Source organism: Ictalurus furcatus, chromosome 18, assembly GCF_023375685.1.
Source record: "Ictalurus furcatus strain D&B chromosome 18, Billie_1.0, whole genome shotgun sequence".
NCBI classification, from domain to species: Eukaryota; Metazoa; Chordata; class Actinopteri; order Siluriformes; family Ictaluridae; genus Ictalurus; species Ictalurus furcatus.
In genome coordinates this window covers 21,443,108-21,470,525 of record NC_071272.1, presented here as the reverse complement: position 1 = coordinate 21,470,525, position 27,418 = coordinate 21,443,108, and the positions used below count along the sequence as shown (strand labels likewise).

The following is a 27,418-nucleotide window of genomic DNA, read 5'->3' as shown; positions in this document are numbered from 1 at the left end:
AAGTGTTTTTAAATGATTCTTTTCTGAGCGTGACGTGACAGCTGCTGCACAGCTCTCGTAAATCAGTCTATAATCCTGAAGGGTCGCTGAAAGAGCTCTCCAGAGGCCCAGTCTGATTGCTCACAGTATAAACCAATCACTTCAGCCGTCCAAAGTGACTCTCGGATGAGCTGATACAATCGCAACGCTTCAGTCTTTAACATGTCCACTCGGATCAGATATGAAACTTGGAGTAGAGGAAGATTGTTCACACATAAACCAGCATCATGATCACGTGACGCTGCGTGTGTTCCGTGACGTGTTATAAATGAACTACTTACCTAATTAACGCAGTGATTCTTAACTTAGACATGGTCTAGACTTTAATACCCATCCCGAAATCTGGAATAATTTGATCACACCAGCAGACTCATCTGTATATATTCTATATTAAGTGTGGTTTTAGGAGAACTCACGATGAAATAATGTTTCTGTCGCGCAAAATGAAGTCGATTAGCCATGTTTGGATTTTTAGCTTTGCACAGGAGCTACATGGCTCATGTCGGTATCAAGTAATACAAATCTTGTCCACCTATTTTATTTATTTATTTATTTTTGATAAATTCATGCCCCAAAATTCAAATATTCAAATGTCTAAGTCAGGGTTCTCAACAATTTTTGTAGCCAGGGACACCATTAACTATCAAATGAAATCCATACAACCATCAGTACAGATTTATTTCATGAATATTATTTAAATAATGTGTCTAATTATTGCATCTATATAGCTTTTTACTTCGAAACTTTCCATAAACCAAACACATTAGGTTCAAGTTCAAATTGAACTTGAATAGCCCTAATTGCATTGGATTACGCACATTAAGTTCACACGACCAGTGCAATGCGCTAACAACTATAAGAAGTCGGTAGGTCGTGATTTCCACCACTGTAACTACATTTTTTTTTTTTTAAATCACAGATCCCTTGGCTGTGCTTGTTGGACCCGTTCACTTTGAAGACCACTGCTTTAAATCACATCATTAAACGATGTAATGTCATTTTTAAACAAACTATTCGGGAAAAGATCAGCTATAATCTGTGTTAACCCATTCACATTCACATTCAAAATGGAGTTATTATAATTGTTAGCATTTCCAGGTTTCCGCTACAATTCCACTTTCAATGTGCTTTGGGTTCATGCAAGTGGAATGGTGGAGAACTAAAGTAAGGAACATTTTCGGTTTGTCAACAAACGTTCTCTTGTTCGGCTACACGGAGAAGTCCCACTGTCCTAAACCACATCAGCAAGTCTGTGTGGCATCAGTGAAGAACTGGATATGGTTTGAGAGTATTTACGCAAAAGGTTTTTTTTAGGCGAGAAAGACATCTTTTCTTTTTATTTTTTTGTATTAGCTACATTAGCCTAGCTCCAGTGCAAGACTAAAGAACTAAAATTCAAATACCAAACATATCTTGGATGACTGGTGTGAGGGGAAATTGTGTATGTTTAATTTTACTTTAAAACAAGAAACGCCTACTGCTAATAAACAGTAAGTAGCTGAGTTTCCTCAAACATTTTTGAACAGACTAAATATTGACTGAATAAAATTGTCTACATTTCATTTCCCCACTAAACCCCACCTCTAGCATTTACCAATGTTAAAATCTTTCTCTTTCCTATTCTGCTCATTCAAGAAAATACACCAGACGATGCTAGACGCTATGATCCGCTATGTCTGAACTACCTGTCGACACTCGTCTCTTGTAGGCGGTTATTCATGATGGCGAAGGCTCCCACTCCGACAGAAAAGCCGTTCTGCCGAACATGACTCTGTCTTGGGTTTCCATGGGCGGTCTCTGAGAGCTGCTTCTGCAGAATGGCCAGAGAAACCTTGTTGGCCATAAAGTCGTTGACAGAGATCATTTCTCCTGAGAGTCTATGCCCTGTGAGATAACCTCCATCTGGCCCCAGGCCAGGATCAGTCTCACTATCGCACACTGTTTCCACTGATGCATTAGTGAAGCGCTGCTTCCGTGCAGCCTCATTGGCAGGGGCTGGGTGTACAGCATTGCGCTTCTGTGCCCTCTGCCGGGGGTTTCCAGTTATGGGGTGCTGGCTGCGATGCAGCCCGGGGAGACAGCAACAACAGCATGCTGAGCCTTGCCTTCTGTAGGTGCGTCCTCGGCAGGGACACTGCAACCGGCTGCAGTCCAGCTTACCCAGGATCCAGTTTAGGGTCTGCTTTATGATGATGGAAATGACGTTAAAAAGGGAGTAGATGCAGCAGACACCCATGAGGATAAAAAGACAGTTCCCGAGTCGGTAAGCCTCCTGTGCCTTGTAGCTCTCCCTCTGGCTGCTCACTAAGTCTCCGAAGCCAATGGTGCTGAAGGCCACGAAGCAGAAATAGAGTGAGTCAAAGTAAGCCCAGTCTTCCATAGACGAGTACAGTGCTGAGGCGCAGCAGGCGATCAGCAGCGCCGCAACCCCCAGGATGAGCATCACGTAGTAGACGGAGGGCTTCCATCCTTCCAGGCTGTCATCCTCGCTGTGAGCCACCTCTCCTCCCACACCAGCACGCCGCAGCTGCCTCTCGTGACACCAGCGCATGATGTACGCCAACATGGTGATGATGCGCTCCAGGAAGAGGTTGAAAAACAGGATGGTCGCCGCACAACCAATGAGTCCATAGAATATCAAAAACACTTTGCCGCCTATCGTCACAGGTGTGGTCATGCCGAAACCTGCAAATAAGCAACGGATCGTCATATCGGATATACATGGCTTTTTAAAGTAGTGATGTGTTCATTCGTAGCACCCCCACCATCAGCCAACCAACCACCTCCAGCTCATATGGCTTATTAGTTGCCTTTTAAGGAGAAGGGGTGGAGTAAAGTTTATTTCAGAGCAGAGAGAATGTGAAGACAAACCTGAAGTGAAGAAACCGCCCAGATCCATTGTATACTAATATTGAAATTCACAGCTTTTCTATGCTATGTTTGAAATGATATCATTTCAATAATTGAAGGGTTTATGGAAATCTGACACACGAATGGGCATTAATGGTGTGAGACTCAAAAAACAAAACTGACCTATTGTGGAAACTACGGTACCGACAAAGTAGAACGCCCCGGAGAAGTCCCAGCGAGGTCTCAGAGCGTCCACACGGATGCCCGTGACGAAGGCCTCCTCGTAGTGCCTCAGCAAAGCCTGTAGGCTCTCCACACTCAGCCTGTGCTGCTGGGTGAAGTTAGCAAGCTGTTCCTCCCAGCGCTGGTGCGCCTGCAGCTCGGATGGACGCTCCAGCGCGGAGAACACCAGCGCCCCACAGAGCAGGTACAGCAGGATGAGCGCCGCCAACAGGCCAAAACGAGCATTGTCCTCATTCAAGTGCAGTGGGCAGCAACAGCTGCTTCTGACATCAGGTCTGCGAGGCATGACTTAAGCACCAGCAGGAAATGACACGGCCAAGCAAGCACACAAAGCCACAAAGCCAGCATACATATGCACATGCACACATGTAAAAAGACACACAACAGGCTTGCCTACATGAATGAGCTGAAAATCAAGATTGAAGACTCATAGGGTCTGTATTCCTCCTCTTCAGTGAGGCAGTAACAGAATATGACCAGTTCCTGAGGCTTCATGAGATGGAACATTAAGCTGCAGCCCAAATCCTGATGGCTATCTCCTGACATGGCAGTGTCCAGTTTTGATGCATTCCACTTTAAGAAACAATAATTAGTTCTTGATGAACTGTCCACCTCCTGCACCATCATCTCTGCAAGAAAAAACATCAATGCATGGGGACTCCTATGTAGTGACGTCATGTAGCACTGAAGAAACACAGGATTGTTTTTTGTTTGTTTGTTTGTTTGTTTTTATTTAAAGATCCTGAACAGTAGAAAAACAATCTAGGATATTGTTCCACACTTGTACCCATGCCTCAATCATATATCTTAAACTAAGTGCATATAAAATAGTATATTAGAACTGAAAGTGTGAATAACTTTGGATTAATGTTTGTTTAAAAAAATAAATAAATAAAAATTTCTTTGAATGATAAACATTCCAAGCTGCATCGGCGGTTTGAAAGACGAAAGGAAACATAATGCACCTTACCTGATCACCGATTTCTTGTCTTATTGTGAGGATTTTCACAGTAAAAATCATCCTGCGCATTTCAGCTGGCAGGTTTAAAATAATAATAATAATAATAATAATAATAATAATAATAATAATAATAACAATATCCCCCCCAGCTTCAGTATGTGTCCACGTCGTGACAGCTCTGTAGCTTCTCAGTAAATGAGACTCAAGTGGAAGACAGCGGCACAAGTGCGCTCCAAGACGGGGTTGCCAAGTAGGTTCGGTGGATTCGGACCCTTAGTTTAATAACCACCAATTTGTTTTGGGGTAAAAATACATGTTTTATGTGCGTGCCTTATATATGATTTAATAGTTTATTTGGATAAATATCAAAAATCTAAAAGGAGTTTCTCATACCTGACACCTAGATGAACAGTTGGTTATATGACTGTAAGTCATTCCCTTCGAATGCTATTGAAGTTAGAAACGTGTATAACAATGTCGTATGTAACTTTAGAGACGGGCCCTTAATTTCCGCATATCTGAGAATATTGAACGTCCAACGTCAAACCAACTTTATTCCAGTCCATTCCACATAGCCTAGAGTAGGCTAGACATGATATTTATTTATATATTTATTACTTATTTATATTTAATTCTCGCTGAAATCAATGTCAAGTGTTTGAACCGCTCTCAGGCCGCCCGGACAAAATACTTTCTCACCTGCAACCCAGACACATTCAGCGCAAACAGGAATAAAACCAATCTGGCAACCCGGATGAAGTGAGCGGCGGTGCAAGAGACAGGGGTCGGAGTGAGGGGGTCTTTGCTGCAAGTGGTGAAGGTTTTAGTGGGCTATCCATCCTGTTATATTCAAAATTCAAGAGTTTATTGACAGTTCCTTGGACAAACTAAATTACAGTAGGCTTACTGCGCCAAACAATAGCACGTGAACATATGTAACATAAATAAATAGGCCTATATATAGGCTAGAGAGAGATATACATTTTTTATATAGGTACTGTATATCCACAACAACAACAAAAAGAGTTACTTCTTGTACACTTATATTACAGGGATGTTGATTTCTCGAATGGGAAGCCGTCGATTAATTTTCTATAGGCTAAGAGCACCTCTGACAATAGTTGCGGCTGTAATTCAAATCACAGGTTAATGTTAATATTAATATTAATATATGTTCTTAAAGAGAAAAAATTATTATCCTAGATTTAACACAAAACATTTTTTAAGTAACTTGCCAGTGAAACAACCCCCTAAAAGGGATCCTCTGAAAACCATTCCCGCCCCATTTTCAGTCCTGTGTAATTGTTCTCTAAGGTACTGTACATTCATGGGGAAAAGAAAGTAGACCCTCCTTCAATTCTATGATTTTATTTATCAGGGGTTTATGATGTGAGCCTCTCCAGATTCTATAAATAAATAAATAATAACCTCAGGTGACAACAATGACAAAACAAAACAAAACAAAACAGACTTCAACATGTAGTTATCCCATCCATCCACCCATCCATCCATCTTGTATACCGCTTATCCTTCCTTCAGGGTTACAGGGAAACCTGGAGCCTATCCCAGGGAGCATCGGGCACAAGGCGGGGTACACCCTGGACAGGGTGCCAATCCATCGCAGGGCACAATCACATACACACTAACACACCCATTCATACACTACGGACATTTTAGACATGCCGATCAGCCTACCATGCATTTTTTTGGACTGGGGGAGGAAACCGGAGAACCCGGAGGAAACCCCAGCAGCACGGGGAGAACATGCAAACTCCGCACACACAGGGCCACGGTGGGAATCGAACCCCCGACCCTGGAGGTGTGAGGCGAACGTGCTAACCACCGTGCGCCTATGTAGTCATCCCCCCCAAAAAACAGGAAAGTACATTAGTACTTTACAAGTACACCATTCCAACTTCGACAAACATTACGAGAATAATTAGCGGCTAGGTGTTGCTTATGAATTGCACAAGATTAGTTCGCCATCAAGAACTGTGACTAAAAGCAGAACCTTTGGCAGTTTGGTGTTCTGGAGAACTCAGGTGTGTGTCTATAGTACATCAAGCCAAGAAGAAAGGACATCAGCCATGACCTCAGAGAACCAATCGTTACTGCTCATCAATCTCGGAAGGGTTATACGGTCATATATCTCCATATAATTTGAAACTCACCGTTTTACTGTGAGAATGATTGCTTACAAATGGAGAGCCTTCAAGACAGTTTCTAATCTTCCCAGGAGTGGGCGTCCCAGCAAATTCATTCCAAGATCAGACTGTTTAATGCTCAGAGATATTAAGAAAAAACCAAGAGCTACATCATGTGCCCTGCAGGCCTCTGTAAGCCGATTAAATGTTTATATTCATGACAGCACAATCAGAAACAGCCTGAACAAGACCGACTTTCATGGAAGTGTGCCTTCTCTTTGGGCCTTTAGGCTGAAGAGACCAAGGTTAATTGTGCACAGTGCCATGTTTGGAGAAAACCAAACACAACATATCACCAAAAACACTGCATACCCATTGTCAAGCATGGTGGTGGAGGGGTGATGATTTGGGCTTGTTTTTTCAGACACAGGACCGGGGAAACTTGCGTTCGTTGAGACAACGATGAAGTCATTGAGACATTTTATACAAGAATATTTTGCGACAAATGTGAGGCCATCTGTCCAGCAGCTTAAGCTGGGCAGAAATTGGCACAACTGCACAATCGGCACAATAATAATTAGAAGCACACCAGCAAATCGTTAAATCTGAATGACTAAAGAAGAAAAAAAATCAAGGTGTTGGAATGAATGGCCAAGACAAAGACCAAACCTAAACACCATCAAGATGATGTGGCAGAATCTTAATAGAGCTGTGCATGAATGAATGCCCTCAAATATCAATGAACGGAAGCAATGTTGTTGAGAAGAGTGGCCAAAATTTCTCCAAAATGATCTGAGAGACTGTTAAACTCTTACAGAAAACATTTACTCCACGTTACTGTTGCTAAAGATGGTTCTACATGTTACTGAATTATAGGGTGTAGATATTTTTCCCACCTGTTTTCTGAATGCTGGTTTATTTGGGGGGAAAATAATGACTACATATTGAAATCTGTTATGTTATTTTGCTGTCACCTGGGGTTATAGAAGTTGGTGAGCGCCACACAATTGTGATTTAGGCCCTGATAAATAAAAACATAGAATTGAAAGAGGGTGTGCTTTCTTTTTGTCCCATGACTGTACATTGTATAGGCTAATTAAGGGTTCTTTGATAACTAAAATGGTTCTGTTTGGTACCCTCTCCAATAGCGGAAAACTGTTGTAGGCTCCGTTCTTTTGGGGTCTTTTGGGGTTCTTATTGCAACTGGGTCATGTTAAGAACCAGTCATGTTTCAGGAGCCTTCTTAAATGGTCTTTATTTTCATTCATGTGGAGCTGTAGTATACACTCTGAGAAAATCTTGAACTCTTAAGTATTGTTCTGTTATCTCTCTGGGAGAACCATGAAAGGTTCTAAACTGTTTCCTTATCACAAAGGGTTCAGAAAGGGAAGACAAGAACCCTCAATTAACCAGTGAATCTTTAAAGTACCCTTGAAGAACCATTGAGTGTACGTTTGAAATATTTTGAGCGAGGTAGACTTGCATTACAAGTTTATCATAACGGGTTCAAAGTAAAAACCCTTCCAATCCAAGATCCATTAAATAATGCATATTTTCTAAAATAAATAAATAAATTTTTTTTAAAAATGAAAGTTCCATTAGAAATCTATAGGGGTTCTTATTAAAACTGGGTTTTAAGAGACTTTGCAACAAAGTTCCTGCAAGCAATTTCCAGGCTTATATTGGTGAATGAACCTGAACAACCTTAAAATACTTACCCAGGAACCCTATAAACATTCTCTATCAAAAGCCAAGCGCTTCGTGATTTGATTCAAACCCCATGACGTCACAACAATTGCAGAATTATGGAGAAGAATATCAGATATTGCTTTGTTTGTGTCTCTCTCAGTACACCGACATGAAGACTTTGCTTTGTTTGACGTTTCCAGGATGAGAAAAACCCAAAGCGGTGTTGAGGGGCTGCTATTGTGGTCAGACAGTAGACTGGCGGGGACTGCGCTGCTTTGTTCTCTCTGACCAGTCACACGTTGCCTTTCATCTTGAGCGCCGGCAGCTCATAAGATACCATCCATCATTAGAGAACTGTCCGTTGCCTGTAAGTGCCCAGGTGCAGCTAGGACGCTATATCAAAGAGTTTACTATTCTAAGCTTGTTCTTTCTATCTTGCAGGGCCGTACTTATTTTATAACTCCTTGCTATCACTGGCAAGCTGCAGACACATTTCCAATCACTGGAAAAGCACGGTGGCTAATCAGCTGCTTGGGCCGAGCGCTCGACACTGCCTTTAAAGTCATCAAGGGATCTGAGATGTAAATCTGCATAATGGTATTCATTGCAGGTGCTGTTTGATGAATACAATGATGAAGCAAAGCTTATTACAGACTCTCCCTGCTTCTTATTTCTCTCCCTTCCTACGCCACCTGTTTTTTTTTTTTTTGTTCTGTTTCTCCTGTCCTCTTATTTACATCTTATATACAGTATGCATTAAACTGGCCAAAAATCAAATGTACACAATTCCCCACTTGCTCCGTACTCCATTTGATGGCTGATGGTTAATTCTTTAGTTTTGCAGGAAACATTTGCTACATTTAATGTTGCGGAACATCCGTTATCTATATACTGCAAGCTACTTGTTATAGCAGCTATAAACAGCCATTCCCTCACCAGCCTCTCTGTTTCAGTTTATAAGACAAAAAAAAACTGCAGTTTGTATGTTAGTGAGAAACCACAAAGCATAAACTCTTTCCCATAGCAGAAAATGTAAGGTTATGGCTTTACCTCCGACTGTTACAAACCTCACCAGATCAACAATTATACATTTCTCTTCAGTAAATAGCACATCTTATTTTTATTTTTAAAAAAAATATATGTTTGTGGCACGTCCTCAATACAAGTCCTTGTTAATGAGCAGTTACTATAGAAACAGTAACATATTAGAACGGGCGCATTAATATAAATCCTGTGATTTCCAGCTGCACTGTTGTCAGAACTGCTCTTAAAATAAAATAATCAACACCGGAACCCAGAATTCGACAGCACTGTGGTATAAATGAATATAAATATCCTTACTTAATAGTTTGTGAAGACATTCTGAAAAACAACGCAAATAAAGAAAGCTTTAAGTGCACGTAGGTGCATTAGAAGACAGACTTTATTCAGTTCGTTAATGTTTGTGTAAACCTAGCAATTATATTATCAAGCCTAAACAAATGAAGTGATTAAAAACGACATTCAAGCAGGAATATTATTTCATACATCTTTTTTTTTTTTAAAAAAAAAAAAAAAAAAAAAAGGAATCATATACTTATACATATTTAGTCAAATCTGACAAGTGTAAGGCAGGGTGAGGAGGAGAGACTGAAGTCACAGTATTTCTGTGTTCAGAAGAGAGGTGAGGAGTCTAAAGCCTGCACTCTAGAGGCGAAGAGAAGCACGTTCTTCTTCACCTCGGCGTTCAGCTCCCGATCAGAGGCTCTGGGGTTCCTCCTCACGAAATCCGCCACACTCTGGATGCAATCGTTCTGTCAAGATATATGATTAAAATGTGAACTTCACTCCATATCGGATATATCTGATATTGATGAGTCTGGGGACAAGGTGCTTTATAAAATGTCTTCTTTTCTTTTTTTTTTTTACTGATTAAATCTTTTTGGTGGAATTGACTTGAGTGCACAATTGACTTTGAGTGTGAAAATTGTCAGTGCAGCGTTTTAGAAAACCTCACCGGAGTCAGTATTGAGCAGTCCGTACAGGATTTCGTGGAGTGTTTTTTTTTTTTGGTGATTGTTGCGCTCAAAAACGCTCGATTTTGCTGCGGCTTTTTTTTTCTTCTAAATTTGCTGACTTTTTTGTGTTTTTTTTTTTTTTTTGCAGAAAACTACTTGAATTGGCATAAATTGTTCTGCACGCTGTTTCACAGTGATGCATGCTGGTAAATGAGACCTTTTAGCCGTATTCATGAAGCGAAGAGGGCTTTTGGCTGAATGTGTGTTGTGATGATGTCACGTCTTGGCCCAAATCTGAAAAATTGCACGCTCCTGCGAATACTCCCGAGTTTCCTTGATTTCGCATTCATTTCTGCGATCGCAAAATCCTGAACAGACTGTAGTATGGAGCAAGTGACCGGCTGTGCATTATAATTTTTTTTTTTTTTTTAAAGAGCCAATTAAGTTCCAATATTATGCAAATGCATGTCATTAACAAAAGTGCACAGGGCACATTGCTTAGGAGCATTTAAAATTTGCATATATTTATAGAACCCTGATTTCTGTCTGCACTTTGTGCCTTTTTCTGTTCATTAACAGCTTTTTTTTTTATTACCCTACCCCATTAAAGAATGTAAAACTACTTATAGAAATGCATTCGTGATTAGGCTCGCTGACATCGAAGCCGAAAAATGACTTAAATGGTATTATGCACAGATGTACAAATTTTCCCACTGTACTATACTGAAATTAGAATCAATCCAATAATGAATGCTGTTATCATGCCCGTACTGACCTGAAACTCTAGATAAATATTGGATGAAACTTTTCCATCTGATCCACAGGTGTTTTTTTTTTTCCTGCATTATTTTATATCGTAATGTTCACTGACACGACAAGTGTATTCGAACACCAGACACTTCACACATCACGTCTGTAATGCTTCACATAACGGTATGGATTATTAGACAATACTCAGAGCTATGTTCTCGGTATTGTGTATATATATATATATATATATATATATATATATATATATATATATATATATATATAAAAAAAAAAGTCCTTGCTGTATCCATGAATACTTCTTATTTCTTATATACCACTCTTCTTAATTGTGTGGTACAGAGTGTAGCACTGCCGTCTCACCGGTTGATCCCCAATTCGTTCCTGAGCTCGGATTACCATCTGTGTAGAGTTCCACATGTTCTCCTTGTATCTCTGCGATTTCCTCTGGATTCTCCGGGTTCCTCCAACCTCCATAAACATGCCAGGATGAACGAGCGTGTGAACGTGTGTGTGTGTGTGCACGAGTGTGTGTATTCCCACCTCACACCCAGTGTTACCTGGACAGACTCTGGATCCAGCACGACCCTGACCAGGATAAAGCGCTTACTGAAGATGAAGGAATGATTGTTCTTGTATCATCTTCAGATAATATCAAATAAACTGCAATGAATAACCACGTGATCGACAGAAACACCTCACCCTGTAAGCGTCCACTTTTCCTTGACCTGATAATCGATTAAGGACTTCTCGGGCCAGCTGCATGCCAGTAACAGCTGTGAGGAACCGTTTACACTCCACACTGTCGGTGTTCAGCCAGCCGAGCAGCGCTAACTGAATTTAACACACAACACACACCCAAAAAAAATGACATTATTATCACAAGCATTGCATTCTCATCCTGACAGAGAAGCAGCACTACATGACAATGTTTAATGTGTGTAACTGATTATTACAGGATTTGTTGTAATGCCCATAGAGTTAGATATAAACATTTATTATTTTACTATTTATTCTTTAATATTAATACACCTGATATAAACATTTGTATATAATAAATAAGTACTTCTGTACGTCTGAAACTCAAATGTGGATTAGAAAGAAGCAAAACTGATTTTGTATAATGTTAAGTTTTATATTAAGCCTATTAGAGCTTTGTTACAGCTGATTAGATTTTTATATTTGATTATACTCCTCCAAGGCTTTGATACAGTTTATTTATATCGTTAGCTTGGTTATAATAAGACTGACCTGCTGAATTAACTGAGAGTCTGTCATCTCGCTGCTTGTCTTTCTCGACTCCGCCATTTTTTTTTTCTGCCTGTGTCAAGAGATGGTTTTACAAAAAAAAGAAACTCCTTTTACATTTCCTTGATTTAAAAAAAACAAAACAAAAAAACCCAACAACAATTAATCAAATAACGTTTTGTTATTAGTTATAAGGTAGGTTTTCACTCACTTCCTAGTTCACTTCCTGTTTACACTGACTGCTTTCTCTGTTGTCGAGTTTTAACAGCGTCGGTCGGGTATCAGTGCCCCCTAGTGGCTCCAATCGATTAGTGCATTATATCGCGGGCACGAAATAAAAAGAAAAATGTCCTATATGTTTCGTTTTGTTGTTGTTTCTTCAGTCTAATGATGGCCTTCTTCACTTGCATCGACATCTCTTTGGACCACATATCGAGAGTTCCCATGAACAGCTACCAAATGCAAATTAAATGCTTGGAATCGACTCCAGACCTTTTATCTCATGAAATAACAAGGAAACTGTTGGCCAATTTTGAATCGTCCAATTACTTTTGAGCCTGTGGAAATGGAGGGAATGAAGTTGGATGTAGTTCCTAAATGGTTAATGCAATGTCTTTGTTAAAGCCCTTGAATTAAAGCTGAAAGTCTACACCTCAATCACATCTTGATTGTTTCATTTAAAAAATGATTACAAATTACAAAATACAAAAAAACTAAACACACACACACAAAAAAAAACACGCAATTTGTCACTATCCAAATGCTTATGGATCCGACTCCTTGCTGAAAAAAACAACAATAGAAACCCTCATAGAAATTTTAATGGTTATAATGGGAATTGTATAGGTTTTATTGGAAACTGTAATGGTCGCTGTGGGTCTCTACTGGTAATTTGTTGCCTTCTATTGGTGGAATGTTATATCTAGTGGATCCCATTAAGGACCAACAATGTTAATGGTTTTAACGGTTAGCTGATGGTTTGTAATGTTATTTGTAGTGGAAACCTTAGAATTTCTGTGATGGTATCTATTTATTTTCCAGCAGGGCTGTACGTATTTACATTTACAGCATCTAGCTGACACACTATCTTTGTTAAATACAGGTGTGCAACAATGATATGGATTTATATATGAATTTCCCATTTATATTTTTTAAAATTTTAGGAACAGGAAATTGTTCAACCATGACTTCCTGTTTCACAGGGGTATAAATATGAGGTAACACACAGGCCAAATTCCCTTAGTCATTCAAAACAATGGGTAAGACCAAAGAATATAGCTGTGATATATAGCAACAAAAGGTTGTTGAGGTTCACAAAATGGGAAGTGTCTATAAGAAACTAGCACAAGCATTGAAAATGCCCGTTTCCACCATCAGGGCAATAATTAAGAAATTCCAGTCAACTGGAAATGTTATGAATCGACCTGGAATTGGACGTGAGTCTATATCGTCTCAACACACTGTGAAGAGGACGGTTCGAGTGGCCAAAAAATCTCCAAGGATCACAGCTGGAGGATTGCAGAAGTTAGTTGCATCTTGGGGTCAGAAAGTCTCCAAAACTACAATCCGAAGTCACCTACATCACCACAAGTTGTTTGGAAGGGTTTCCAGAAAAAAGCCTCTACTCTCATCCAAAAACAAACTCGAGCGTCTTCAGTTTGCCAGACACTACTGGAACTTCAAATGAGATCGGGTTCTATGGTCAGATGAAACCAAAATAGAGCTTACACATACATAATTTACATTATTTATTTATTTTGAAATCAGTTGCCCTCCTTGGTCTTGCTGAAGAAACCCAGATGTTTGGTGTTCACATCGCGAAGTTGCTCCAACTGCCTCTGGGCTCGTCGACACAAATATTCTATATGCATCACATCTGTCTTTTGGATGGCAGCGTTTGTGCGAAATTCCTCCCGTATTCTGGGTAAAAAATCAGGTTTGTCCTGTCCAGCACGCAGGAACTGACGGTACAGAGATAACACCTGTTTCTGAAGCTTACTGTGACGCACCATGGTGGAGATGGAGGCAGCATAAAGAGAGAAACCTATAGAAAAAAAGAGAGGTGAGCGCTTGTGTGTATATATGTGTATATATGTATGTATGTGTATATATATATATATATATTTATATATATATATATATATATATATATATATATATATATATATATATATAAAATGTGCACAAGGTTATGTGGGGTGAGTACAAATATTATTATGTAATATTTATCTTATGTTTATATTTCTAGACCTCAGTCTTTCATATATTGTCTCCCTGCATGAAGACAAATTTCCTCTTACATATACTTTACCTGACTAATAAAGTTCCTGATTCTGAGTTCTACTTGTGATGCAGTGCTATATAAGATGAATGGCGTAGTAGGTGAAGAATAAAACACTTGGTGGTGTGCAGTTACAGGAAAATAAATCAACAGAGTTAGAAGTTCCTGTTACCACCCGGATCATTTCCCCAAACAGCAATATCCCTAAGTGTTTTATTTTATACCACTGCAATATACACCAATGACTACAACTTTTATTTATTCATTTATTCATTTGAATACAAGAACAACATCCTTTTTTTTTTTTAGCCGTTTATAGTTACATTTCATTCTACCGTCATGTTCGTCATTCCTGTTATCACTTACATTATAGCAGCTATAAACATTTGTTCTCACAGCAGCCTCTCTTTATTCTCTTTATAATAAACCGTAATCTCCTTATAGAAAACTTCATAAGATCAACGACTGCACACGTTTGGGATATTTTTTTATGTGGAGTGTCCTCTATTCAAGTGCATGTAAATGAGCTGTTCATACAGAAATAACATTAGAACTAGAGCATGAATATTAATCCAGTGATCTGCAGCTGCATCAGTGTCAGAGCTGCTGTTATAGAAAATGAATCAACACATTCTGACCAATCAGAACCCAGAATTCACCAGAGCTGCGTGTAAATTTAAACTATCTGTCTGAAAGGTCCATTTCAAATATTTCCATAGCAACTATGAAATATGCTGAGCTTCTGAGACACAGTATGACAAAATGGGACGTCCATAATGCTGAAACTGCACACTCATTTATCTAGCAGAGGAAGGAAGATTCACTTTACCTGCTGTATCACTGAGGAGTCACTACCTGAAGTGCAGAAATGGTTATGTTCATGTTTATGTTTATTAAATCTCTCAACTTGCTATTTAAAACCTCTGCTAGCTAATTAGCAGACTAGCTGCTACAGTATTCACACATGACCTTAAATCGTTTTGCTGTGAGGTGATAACGCGATGACATCTCTAGCTAACAGCGCCCTCTGGTGCTCTGGCTGTATTAGCGCTTTGTATTACATTTTACTACTAGCCTTTCTGCTTGAAAACATCCATCCATCCATCCATCCATCTTCTATACCGCTTATCCTACAGGGTCGCGGGGAACCTAGAGCCTATCCCAGGGAGCATCAGGCACAAGACGGGGCACACCCAGGACGGGGTGCCAATCCATCGCAGGGCACAATCACATACACACTCACATTCACACACCCATTCATTTTGGAGATTCTAAGCATGTCTTTGGACTGGGGGAGGAAACTGGAGTACCCAGAGGAAACCCCTGCAGCACGGGGAGAACATGCAAACTCCACACACACAGGGCAGCAGCCGGGATCGAGCCCCCGACCCTGGAGGTGTGAGGCAAACGTGCTAACCACTAAGAAGCGCCATGCGCCCCTCAAAACATTTCAAGTACATATCTTTTTCACTGAGCCATACTCAGTCTTGTCCGGAAAGGGAACTAGCTTTAAATGGCCTCAGTGCTTTTGGTTTTCACAATACAAGTGGACTCAAAAATGGGATTCGAGTCTCTTTCTGAACATTTTAGCATTGATGAGATATCAGACCACTTGTTCACACCGTGACTCTGATCATAGTGTAATAGCTGCGTAACACTGAATAGTGCCATTCAAAATGGTTGCTTTACATGACGCTATCATTTGCTGAAATGCTATGATTTGGCTGAAATACAGAGCAGGTAAAACAGATTTGAAGTGAAATACCAGAACATTTTTTGATGATGAACCATCAAAATAAACTCGTACTTCATACGACTGTAGTACTGATGGCTGGTGTGAGTGGTTGGGACAGATAAAACACACTATATATACACATTACACAGGGTAAAGTGTCCTTCACGTTTTCAAAAAGAATGATATTAAAAGGTCTTTTACCTAATAAAATAAATAAATAAAAACTACTATAAAGAGCAGTAAATAATGATACTAAACTAAACTTTGACTGTCATACTTGCTTCTGTTTTTTTCAGGTAATCCAAGTTGGTGAGAGCCAACATAAATTTTTTTTCTCTGGAAACCCTGCCCCCCCCCCCCCCCCCCCCCACCTATGGTCAATTATTTAATGTTATCTTCTACTGTAATACTTGGAAATGTAAAATGCTTTTACTCTTGACTCCCAGAACATTCACCCAACCCTGCTACCTGAACACATTCATTCACCCCAATGATATATAGTATTAGGAACATACCATAAATCATACGTTCAATAGGAAAGTACATAATCTGAATTTTCTGAAGATTACAGGAAGAAGAAAAGTAAGTTCTCTCATTCCTTTTTCTGTAATATCAATAATATTGTGATATTGGCTGTCATTTTAAAGTACAACCCTGTTACCCAAATTATAGATATAAAATAATAATAATAGTAATAATAATAATATTTATGTAAAAAGTCCTTTAAGCCCTGTTTTAAACCGAAATATTACTATTATTCTTATTTCTAGTTATAATATGGCAGCATTTCTCTGCATTATTTAAGTGTGTGTGAATACAAGTTAACAGCCATTATTGGGTGTGTATATATTGCTGGACGGCTTCTATATTGATTATTATTGCATTCTTGTTAGAAGCAGTGTAAGCTCTCCACAAACGTGATGCTAATGTACATTCATTCTGTGTTTTGTACACACAATCTAAGGCTATTGAAAGGTAGCTTGAGCTTATTATTCAGCATAACACAAGTCCAAAGAACTAGGTTATACTGTACTTCGGTTTAAACTGAACAATAAGGCAGCTTTTCAGATTTAGCGTAGATTCTGAGAGGTATGTGGAAGGTCCACAGTCGAGTTATTATCATCTACAATCCAAGATATTCTGCTAAAAAGACCACGAGCACTTTGATGAGGTTCTCCACTGTGTCACTGTGAACTTTGTCTGCACTGTCCTCCACTGTATGCCGATATGATGGGAAGGGTGTAGCAATTATGTTTAGCACTGGAACCCCTGCAATCAGCCAAAAAGAACAAGGAACAAGGAAATATTCGGCTGTTTTAGGAATAAGAAGGAGCAAAATGTTTAAGGATCACTGATTTAGGCTAAACTTCACATACTTACCTTGCTGAAGGAACGGCATATGGTCATCATCTACCGGCCCCACAGTTATATCCTTTCTGAAGTATGCCTGCTCACTGGGGTGGGAAGACAGCAAGCCCAGTTTATGGAGTCTCTTTTCTTAGAGAGAAGAGATACAGAGTTCATTTACAACAAAATGATCATTTTATTCATTAAAAAGTGATTCAGTATAACATACAGGATCTTGAGGACTGCCACATGCTGGGACCTTTATTACTTATTATAAAATGGATAGTTTTCTTTGAAGCCATTGTAAAATCCTCATTGTGCACAAACCTGTGTGTGTGTGTGTGTGTGTGTGTGTGTGTGTGTGTGTGTGTGTGAGTGTACAGCCTGTGTATATATAATTTTGGAACTATTTATAGACATGCCCTTTTATTTGCAAAGTCTAGTCTTTGTTTCAAACCAGCAGTTACTTAATCAACTTAAATAAATGATTATTATTAGTAGTAGTAGTAACAGTAGTAGCCCTAGTAGTAGTAGTAGTAGTCACAGCAGTAGTAGTATTATAGTAGTAACAGCAGTAGTAGTATTATAGTAGTAACAGCAGTAGTAGTAGCAGTAGTAGTAGTAGTAACAGCAGCAGCAGTAGTAGTAGTAGTAGTAGTAATAATAGTAGTAGTAGTAATAGTAGTAGCAGTAATAGTAGTAGTAGTAGTAGTAGTAGTAGTAGTAGTAATAGTAGCAGTATTAGTAGTAGTACTAGTAATAGTGGTAGTAGTAGTAGTAGTAGTTGTAATAGTAGTAACAGTAGTAGCAGTAGTAGTAGTAGTAATAGTAGCAGTACTAGTAGTAGTACTAGTAATAGCGGTAGTAGTAGTAGTAATAGCAGTACTAGTAGTAGTAGTAGTAGTAATAGTAGTAGTAGTAGTAACAGTAGTAGCAGTAGTATTAGTAGTAATTGTAGTAGTAGTAGTAATAGCAGTAGTAGTAGTAGTAGTAGTAGTAGTAATAGTAGCAGTAGTAGTAGTAGTACTAGTAATAGCGGTAGTAGTAGCAGTAGTAATAGCAGTAGTAGTAGTAGTAGTAGTAGTAGTAGTAGTATTTCAGTACTACTAGTAGCAAATATCTCAACTGTGGACCTCTATATCTTATTATAGAAAAAGCACTGCTTTAACTCATTCATGAGTGAGCCATGCTGTTGTTATAAATGTCAAAACATTAAAACTGGACTTGAATTTAAAACCATCTCAGTTCAGGACTAAAATTCCTTCCTTCATTACCTGCCAATACAAGTCGATCAAACCAGCGAGTACTGTTCTTAAAATGATTCACAAATGTTGGACTTGGGGCACCGATCAGAGCCAAGAGAATGAAGAGATCCTGGTGATTGCAATAAAATTGTGTTATTTTCAGTATAGTTGATTTCAATATAGTTGATAAAAATACAGACAAAGAAAAAAACACCCGCACACTCTTACCACAGCATGCAGCAGGGTTGTGTGTTCAGAGCCTGGAGGATGTGGAACATGGGACATGTGTTCAGCAAGATGTCGGGAACCGTACAGAGAGTCGGAGGTGGTCCACTCCTCAAAAGCCTCTGCCCCATCAAAGAAGACCAACTGCAGTGTCACCTGAGCCATCTTCACAAAGAGCAGACATAGGAACACTGCTCAAATGTATTCAGAACCCTTTAGAATTTTCTATATATCTGCATAAATATGACCCAAAACTTGATCTGATTTTCACACAAGTCCTAAAAGTAGAATAACAGAACCCAATGAATCAAATGAGACAAAAATAATACACTATATGTATTGAGGAAAATGATGAATATTAACAGTTAATTTGAAGATGAAATTAGACTCAGGTGTTTTCAATCAATAGGATGACGATCAGGTGTGAGTGAGCGTCCTGTTTTATTTAAAGAATACCGATCTATCAGAGTCTGACCTTCACAACACATGTTTGTAGAAGTGTATCATGGCACGAACAAAGGAAGTTTCTGAGGACCTCAGAAAAAGAGTTGTTGATGCTCATTAGGCTGGAAAAGGTTACAAAACCATCTCTAAAGAGTTTGGACTCCACCAATCCACAGTCAGACAGACTGTGTACAAATGGAGGAAATTCAAGACCATTTTTACCCTTTCCAGGAGTGATCAACCAACAGAAATCACTCCAAGAGCAAGACGCGTAATAGCCCACGAGGTCACAAAGGAGGCAGGGTAGCTTCTAAGCAACCAAGGGCCTCTCTAATTTGGATAATGTTCATTTTGGCTAATGCTAATGTTCATGAGTTCACCATCAGGAGAACAGCGAACAACAATGGTGTGCATGGCGGAGTGGCAAGGAAAAAGTCACTGCTGTTCAAAAAGAACATTGCTGCCAGTCTACATTTTGCCAAAGATCACGTGGACAAGCCAGAAGGCTATTGGAAAAATGTTTTGTGGACAGATGAGAACAAAGTAGAACTTTTTGGATTAAATAAGAGGCATTAAGTTTGGTGAAAGGAAAACACTGCATTCCAGCATAAGAACCTTATCCCATCTGTGAAACATGGTGGTGGTGGTGGTGGTGGTGGAGGTAGTATCATTGTTTGAGCCTGTTTTGCTGCATCTGGGCCTTGCCATCATTCTACCAAAGAATGGTTAAAGAAGAATAAAGTTAATGTTTTGGAATGGCCAAATCAAAGTCCTGACCTTAATCCAACAGAAATGTTGTGGAAGAACCTGAAGGAAGCAGTTCATGTGAGGAAACCCACCAACATCCCAGAGTTGAAGCTGCTCTGTACTGTACTGTTCATCTGTAGAATGATGTTCTTTAAATAAAACAGGATGCTCACTCACACCTGATCATCATCCCATTGACTGAAAAACCCTGACTCTAATTTCACCTTCAAATTAATCTGCTAATCCTAGAGGTTCACATACTTTTGCCACTCACAGATATGTAATACTAGATCATGTTCTTCGATAAATAAATGACCGAGTATAATATTTCTGTCTCACTTGTTTTATTGGGTTCCCTTTTTCTACTTTAAACATGTGATGATTTTTTGGGTCATATTCATGTAGATATAAAGACCATTCTAAAGGGTTCACAAACTTTCAAGCACCACTGTATGATTACATTTAATGTTATGGAACATCCAGGAACCTGGCCCACTTGTGGCCAAAAGTTTGGACATCCCATAATGTGTGAGTATTGAACCTGCCATTCTGGGAACACTTCTGGGAAGGCTTTCCATTAGATTTTGGAACGTGAGGGCTTGTGTTCATTCAGCCACAGGAATGCAAGACGTTGCCATGTCAGGTGAAACAGCCTGGTGGGTAGCCATCATTCCAATTGATCCCAAAGGTGTTCAGTGGGGTTGAGATCAGGATTCTGTTCAGATCACTCAAGTTCTTCCACTCCAACCTTGGCAAATCATGTCTTCATGGACTTTGCTTTGTGAACAAGTGCAATGTCATGCAGGAACATAGTTGGGCTTGGCCTATAGTTCCAGTAAAGAGAAATCTTAATGCTACGTCATTCAAAGACAATTCTAGACAATTTTGTGCTTCCAGCTTTGCAGCAACAGTTTAGTGAAGTCCCACATACTGTACAGTATGGCTGTGAGGGTCAGCTGTCCACATACTGTTGGCTATTTAGCAGAGTTCATGTTATCATTTATGTTATTGCCACTATAAACAGTTATTCCCTCACCAGATTCTCTTTTTCTCTCTTTTAAGACTAATAAGGCAAAAATGTTACCAAGAAACCAAAAAGCGCAAACTCCTTTGTCCTAAACACTTTCCCATACATCAAAACGCATTAACACTATATAGCGGTTCATGCTATCACATCTGACACTCAATTTATTCTGTAAACCAGCTCCCTAAAGCAAATGTAGTCATTTGTTCTTTGGGAATGTCTTTTGGGAATCTTCCTATCAAGAAACTAAAATATGAGAAGACAACCCTATTGCCAAATAAAAAAAGTGGATTTTAAATGATAGATTAAGGTGACTTGGAATAGTTTTATTTTTGAAGGAAATGTGCCCCCAAAAATAGCTAAATTCGTGTATGTTTGTTCGAATCATTTTACACCAGACTGCTTTGTGAACGAGGGTCAATACAAAGCAGGATTTGCTGAAAAGTTGATTCTCAAGGATGGATCAGTATCAACTATTCATGAAGACGTAAGTATCGCACTTTATATTGTGAATATATTTCCGAATGGGCTTGTTAGCAAATTCTGCGGCTATTGCGGCTAAAGTTACCATTGTCTCTGATTGTATTCACAGAGACCAGAGCTATGTTGTCATTTTTATTTTTAACCCGAAAAAGCTAATTGTCGGTATAATTCATACATATAGGGCTGAACACAGGTATTTAAGGTGTCAGTCATATTGGTTCTCCTGATCTGTTGTCGCCGTAGTATCCGAAGCACGAGCTGTAAAGGCACAGCCCTCTTCTGGGAAGGGGGCGGGGAGCAGCAGCTCATTTGCATTTAAAGAGACACACTCAAAAACTTCCACCCTTTCTTGCTTCCACCCAAAAAAGGGGCATTTACAGCATGGAATAATAAATGTTCCGTGTGGTATTTTGAGCTGAAACTTCACAGACACATTCTGGGGACACCTGAGACTTATATTACCTTGTATCTTGTAAAAAAGGGCATAATAGGTCCTCTTTAAATGCTGTGTTACTGTCGTCTTGTGTGTGAAATTACATCTGTGGAACAGATTGTGAGAAGGTAGGGGTGCTGAAAAAGCATATACAATACTTTGCACACCCCAACTACCCCCGACCCAACCCGCCTGAAGAACATGAATCTGACAGAAAACTGGACCGTTAGAAAAAAATAATCACCTGGTCTTCTTCCTGTCTTCTACTGTTCAGTTTCTGTGACTCTGTGCCCACGAAAGCCTCAGATTCTTGTTCATAGCTGAAAGGAGTGGAACCTGATGTGGTATTCTGCTCTTGTAGCCCATCCACCTCAAGGTTTGATGTGTTGTGCATTCTGAGATGCATTTCTGCTCACCACGGTTATAAAGAGTGATTATTTGAGTTACTATAGACTTCCTGGCTGCTCAGACCAGTCTGGTCATTCTCCTCCTATCAACAAGGTGTTTCAGCCTGCAGACCCTCTGCACACAGGAGGTTTGGGGTTTTTTTTTGTTTTTTGCACCTTTCTGTGTAAACTCTAGAGACCGTTGTGTGTGAAATTCCCAGGAGATCAGCAGTTTATGAAATCCTCAAACCAGCCCATCTGCTACCAACAGCCATTCTACGTTTAAAGTCCCAGAGTTGTTTAATGTGATCATTAACTGAAGCTCTTGACCTGTATCTGCATGATTTTACACATTGTGCTGCCACATGATTGGATGATTGGATAACTGCATAAATGGGCAGGTGTACAGGTGTTCCTGTTAAAGTGGACAGTTCATGTATATGATTAGAGGCAGGGAAGGCCAACAAAACATACCTGCTGTTTGAGCATCTTTAGGTGCCTGTCCAGCGCAGTGACTAGCTCCAGCATCATAGCACAAGGAACAGCTGAGTCACTGGCACCAACAAACACCTGCTTTTTCTCATGATTCCCTAAAGGTATGTTCTTTGTGTCATAATGGCAAGCTAGGAGCAGGCGGCGTGGAGCCATGGGGTCCAATACCGCCAGGATGTTGGAGAAGTTGATTGGGCCATGAGGGGTTTTGGAGTTGAAGGAATCGATCTGCACTGACCACCCCGCTGAGAGAGAGTCCAGCACAGACGAAACATGCTGCATTGACCACAGAGAAGAGAAATTCAACCATACATACATTTTTTACACCAGGAATACACCAGAGTTGTTAAATCTAATCCCTATACACCACATCTATCGTGTATGTGTGATTACTACAGACATGAATTACAGCCCATTTCCCTGTCCTGAATCAGAAGAACAGTTGTTGAATTTTATCAATGTAAAACTATATATTGCGGGTTATTGTTACACTCAAACAATAAAGGTCCTAGGATTCGATAGACATGAAAGAAAGTCTTACCAAAGCTGTCCTTATAGAGTTTATTTTACTTTCCAACACTGGAACAATACAGTAAACAGTAGTTCCGGTTTCTTTCACTTTTCAGTTAGATCCGCACAAGAATTCTGGTAACAAATGCACAAATTCCTCCCTCAAAATATGGTTCCATCTCTGAAAGGACAGGTTATACAGATTTAAAAACCTAACTGAAATGCCTTTCAAGAAGAATTCATGAAAGTAGTCTACAACGATGTTGAGTCACTCCCCAACAACTGCCCACAGATTTATATTACAATTGTATCCCCTTTTGTATCAGGTAAATAGATTCTTTTTTTCTCAGTTTAAGCAAATGTGTGTATAAATGATGGTCTCTGAAGTACGCCTTGTTTTAAAAAAACATTTTTTTGGCACATTTGATTAATATGCTTCTTGTCCACCTTATCATTACTCTTTCATAACTTTACCCTTCGAACAGTACGGCTACCAGGAGAGCCTGGGTGTCGCTCTATGAGGATAGGCTTGAGATGGGTATACCACAACCGAGCCCACTTCACCTCGGAGACCAGCCGCTTCACCTGCGCCACGGTGGGCTTACTCAGTCTGTGAGTCAGCTAGGAAAAGAAATCACAAATGAACTAAGAGGTGTGGGAGAGAGATGTCCAGGTTGACATGTTAGATATGCGTAGGTGATATTTCGCTATCAAGGTCTTGGAAGGATTATTATTTAGAATTTACATTTTATAGTGCATATTGTCTCAAAGCAACTTTACAAATATTAGCCTGCAGTGAATAAGGCAAGGGGAACCTCTCTAAGATGGAGGAAACATGAAGAAACAAATTCAAAACCCTCAAATCCTGACATCTTGTAAATGTTAGCCAGTTATCAGTGTATGAGCCATTCCATCAAATGGGTGCCATTTCCGTCCTCAGGACATTATACTGTATGTATAAACATGCATGGAAAATAAATGTAATATACAAAGTGTCCTGCACATTTTCATCATGCATTCGAGCCTTCATGCCTTCAAGACACGCCCACTCACAGCTGCTTTCATTTCATGTAAGGATTCAAAAAAAAGGTCTACGTTTCAGACAGGTCGGTATCATCTCAATTATACACGCAAAACAGAGAGAGACGCGGGTTACCCACCTTATCATTTTTAAGGTCTGGAACTCTGAGTAATAAGTCTTCGGATCTTCTTGCATCATGGTCAGACAGCATTAAACCCAGACTGAGGGTCACTGCCAACAACGCGCACAAGCAGAGTAGCAGGATTTTCATTCGGCAAATAGGTGGGTGACTGCACAAGGCAAAAATACAGCTCAGCTGAGTGGCCTTGGACGTTCTGCGCTTCATCTCAAACTGTTCAGAATGTAACTCAATCTATGAACAGACACATGAATAGTTAAAATTGCTTTGTTTACACTACCAGTTTCCTTAACTGCATGTTCTATTGGAATATTTCTGCAAAAAAATCCATCCATCCATTTTCTGTACCGCTTATCCTAGATTGGGTCACGGGGAGCATGGAACCTATCCCAGGGGACTCGGGGCACGAGGCAGGGGACACACGGGACAGAGTGCCAACCAATCTCAGAGCACAATCGATTGAGAATTTATCAGGCTGATCATTTCTGAGAAGATTCACCACTATTTGAAGTTTTCTTCGTTTGGAGATAATGGCACTCACGGTGGTTTGCTGGTGTTCCAGAGCCTTAGAAATGGCTTGGTAACCCGTTACAGACTAATCTATTTCAAAATTTTATCATGTGATAGTGTGCTGCTCGTTGAGACCGTTTAGCCAACTTCACATTGCTGAAAATGTGTCAGTTTCGCATGTGGTTAGACTATTCTTTTAATACACCAACTCATACTGCAGCTGTAAGCCATATGCACATTTTGAGCCAACACCAATCAGCCATAACATAAACACCACTGACAGGTGAAGTGAATAAGATTGCTCATCTCATTACAATGACACCTGTCAAAAGGTGGGATGTATTAGGCAGCAAGTGAACAGTCAGTTCTCGAAGTTGATGTGTTGGAAGCAGGAAAAATTGGCAAGCTTAAGGATCAGATCGACTTTGACAAGGGCCAAATTGTGATGGCTTAACGACTGGGTCGGATCATCTCCAAAACGGCAGGTCTTGTGAGGGGTTCCCGGTATGCAGTGGTTAGAACCTACCACACAGGTGTGGCTTCTGATTGGTTGGAATGAAAACCTGCATCCACACTGGCCCTTTCCACATAAGATTGGACACCCCTGGTCCAGGAGCAACAACAGCTCAGCTACAAAGTGGTAGACCATACAGAGTGGGGCCTCTGAGTATGTTAAAAAAAAAAAAAAATTCACAGGACAGTTTGGCAATGTCAATCAGCCGACAACGCATGCCTTTTGGAATAGGGAAAGCATGCAAGCTCCGTACACATAAGGCAGAGGCGAGGAATCGAACCCGAAACCCTGGAGGTACGAGGCAAACGTACAGCATACAAAGACATTTTAGACAATTGTATGCTTCCAACGTTGTGGCACCAGTTTGGGGAAAGCCCTTTCCTGTTCCAGCATGACTGTAGACCTGTGCACAAATCAAGTTCATTAAAGACAAGGTTTGATGAGTTTAGTGTAGAGGAAGTCCAGTGGCCTGCACAAAGCCCTGACCTCAACCCCACTCAACACCTCTGGAGTGAACTGGAACATCAGCTGCGAGCCAGGTCAAAGACAATAAATACAGTAAGTATACTGTAGACCAGTGATTTTCAAAGTGGGGGCCGCCAGGGGGCGCCCAGGGGCCTCAGCAATTTGGTGTGAAAAATAAATAAATACATGATTTTTTTTACATGATTTTTTTTTCAGACAACCACACAGACACACACACACACACACACACACACACACAATCAATTCCTAATGTAATGTAATGTAAAGATGTAAGATGTAATTATTAATAAATAAATAAAAAGAAAGGGGGGATATATTCAGAAGTTTGTATTTTTAATGTGTTTTAAAGACATCTTGCAAAAGGGGGGCCTAGGTCAAATGTTAATGCCATTTAGGGGGCCTTGCCCTGGAAAAGTTTGGGAACCCCTGTAGTAGACAACAGACTATATCATCAACACTACACACTACAAAACCAAATTCTACTGCACACTGGTATTCACAGTGCAAATTATGTTAATATTCAGATTTTTCTGATCAGAAGTATCTGCATTATTATTACAGAACATTTCAAATGGATTGATTACATGATCATTTGATACGAACAACAGACTTTAATAATAAATACTGTAGCAATGTCCCTGTTACAGTTACAGCCATACACAAGAACACTGAATACAGTGTGTACAGTAGAGTATCGCACTTACCTGCAGTGACACTGAGAGTTGCACAACCTTGATGCATTCACCTAGTTTTAGGAAAGGACGGTAAAGTGCATCGTCCTCGCCATTCTACATGACAATTCCAAAATGCATTTGATTTATCAGTTCGTATTCATATAGCGTTCGCATCGTCTATCTACTGCACATTACACAGCACGCGCGCGGCTCTCTGATCGAGCACTGCGTGACAGCGATGTGATTCACTCTTTCTGGGTGAATCGGAGTGTACCGACTCTAAAAGATTCACTGAGCCGAATGTGCAAATGATTCGCTTATTCATCTTCGCAGAAACGCAGCACTAACTCATCCCGTCCTGCACACATACAATTAAATTGCAAGGGGGATAGCTAAGTACTTTCCTTAAAATGAGAGGTTATTCATAATCAGTATGATCCCTCCCCCTCTCCAAAAAAAAAACAATGTAAAATGTCTTTTATTCTGCCTTCTTCGATTTTATTTAATGACACCACAAACTAGTATTGAGAGAATTATGATAACGTGACTGCACAATTAGGGACGGTTAGTTGCTGCGTTATATGGTCACAAAATAATCGTTTATGTCTATAATCCCACTGGTTCGAGCAAACGAATCAGTGTGTAAAAGATTTGAATCGTTTAGTGTACTGAACAAAGTGAATCAAATCACTCAAGAAGAATCATTTTCACACAACGCTGCTGTGTGGTCCTTTAATTTGTATTTCGCTTGCCTGTAAGCAACACAAGTAAAACAAGCAAAAGA

General features: G+C 39.8%; 3 protein-coding genes across 4 annotated transcripts; all 3 read right to left on the bottom strand.

Annotated features, from left to right (window-relative positions):
• Window positions 1–1,720: 1,720 nt before the first annotated feature.
• On the bottom strand, window positions 1,721–3,418 carry kcnk12l (potassium channel, subfamily K, member 12 like). The gene is made up of 3 exons (XM_053649442.1): window positions 3,073–3,418; window positions 2,175–2,724; window positions 1,721–2,096 (listed from the first exon to the last, which is right to left on the bottom strand). The coding sequence occupies exons 1-3, from the start codon at window positions 3,416–3,418 to the stop codon at window positions 1,721–1,723; spliced, it is 1,272 nt and encodes a 423-aa protein (XP_053505417.1).
• Window positions 3,419–7,382: 3,964 nt separating this feature from the next.
• Window positions 7,383–16,269, bottom strand: LOC128622660 (uncharacterized). Of its 2 annotated transcripts, XR_008388438.1 has the most exons (5): window positions 15,050–16,269; window positions 12,151–13,983; window positions 11,943–12,012; window positions 11,394–11,525; window positions 7,383–9,719 (listed from the first exon to the last, which is right to left on the bottom strand). XR_008388438.1 is itself a non-coding variant. In XM_053649354.1 (4 exons), the coding sequence occupies exons 2-4, from the start codon at window positions 11,997–11,999 to the stop codon at window positions 9,579–9,581; spliced, it is 330 nt and encodes a 109-aa protein (XP_053505329.1). In that variant the 5' UTR covers window positions 12,000–12,012; window positions 12,151–13,664; the 3' UTR covers window positions 8,133–9,578. The 2 variants fall into 2 exon arrangements, 1 of the variants encoding a protein (XP_053505329.1); XM_053649354.1 differs by lacking the exon at window positions 15,050–16,269 and having other exon boundaries at window positions 8,133–9,719; window positions 12,151–13,664.
• Window positions 16,270–16,771: 502 nt separating this feature from the next.
• qpctlb (glutaminyl-peptide cyclotransferase-like b) lies at window positions 16,772–27,091 on the bottom strand. Its single transcript, XM_053649582.1, has 8 exons — window positions 26,665–27,091; window positions 24,451–24,684; window positions 23,765–23,911; window positions 22,763–23,056; window positions 18,775–18,936; window positions 18,577–18,676; window positions 17,336–17,452; window positions 16,772–17,224 (listed from the first exon to the last, which is right to left on the bottom strand). The coding sequence occupies exons 2-8, from the start codon at window positions 24,655–24,657 to the stop codon at window positions 17,079–17,081; spliced, it is 1,173 nt and encodes a 390-aa protein (XP_053505557.1). The 5' UTR covers window positions 24,658–24,684; window positions 26,665–27,091; the 3' UTR covers window positions 16,772–17,078.
• Window positions 27,092–27,418: the final 327 nt, after the last annotated feature.

Excerpts from the sequence above, each read along its gene's own strand:
- kcnk12l (XM_053649442.1), bottom strand. The coding sequence starts at position 3,418 with ATGCCTCGCAGACCTGATGTCAGAAGCAGCTGTTGCTGCCCACTGCAC. Across the intron at positions 2,725-3,072 it reads TACCGTAGTTTCCACAATAG|GTTTCGGCATGACCACACCT; the intron begins GTCAGTTTTGTT and ends GCTTATTTGCAG. Across the intron at positions 2,097-2,174 it reads CTGGACTGCAGCCGGTTGCA|CCAGCACCCCATAACTGGAA; the intron begins GTGTCCCTGCCG and ends GCTGCATCGCAG.
- LOC128622660 (XM_053649354.1), bottom strand. The coding sequence starts at position 11,999 with ATGGCGGAGTCGAGAAAGACAAGCAGCGAGATGACAGACTCTCAGTTA. Across the intron at positions 11,526-11,942 it reads ACTCTCAGTTAATTCAGCAG|TTAGCGCTGCTCGGCTGGCT; the intron begins GTCAGTCTTATT and ends TGTTAAATTCAG. Across the intron at positions 9,720-11,393 it reads GAAAAGTGGACGCTTACAGG|AACGATTGCATCCAGAGTGT; the intron begins GTGAGGTGTTTC and ends ATATCTTGACAG.
- qpctlb (XM_053649582.1), bottom strand. The coding sequence starts at position 24,657 with ATGAAGCGCAGAACGTCCAAGGCCACTCAGCTGAGCTGTATTTTTGCC. Across the intron at positions 23,057-23,764 it reads GTAGCCGTACTGTTCGAAGG|CATGTTTCGTCTGTGCTGGA; the intron begins GTAAAGTTATGA and ends TGGTCAATGCAG. Across the intron at positions 17,225-17,335 it reads TATGCCGTTCCTTCAGCAAG|GGGTTCCAGTGCTAAACATA; the intron begins GTAAGTATGTGA and ends GGCTGATTGCAG.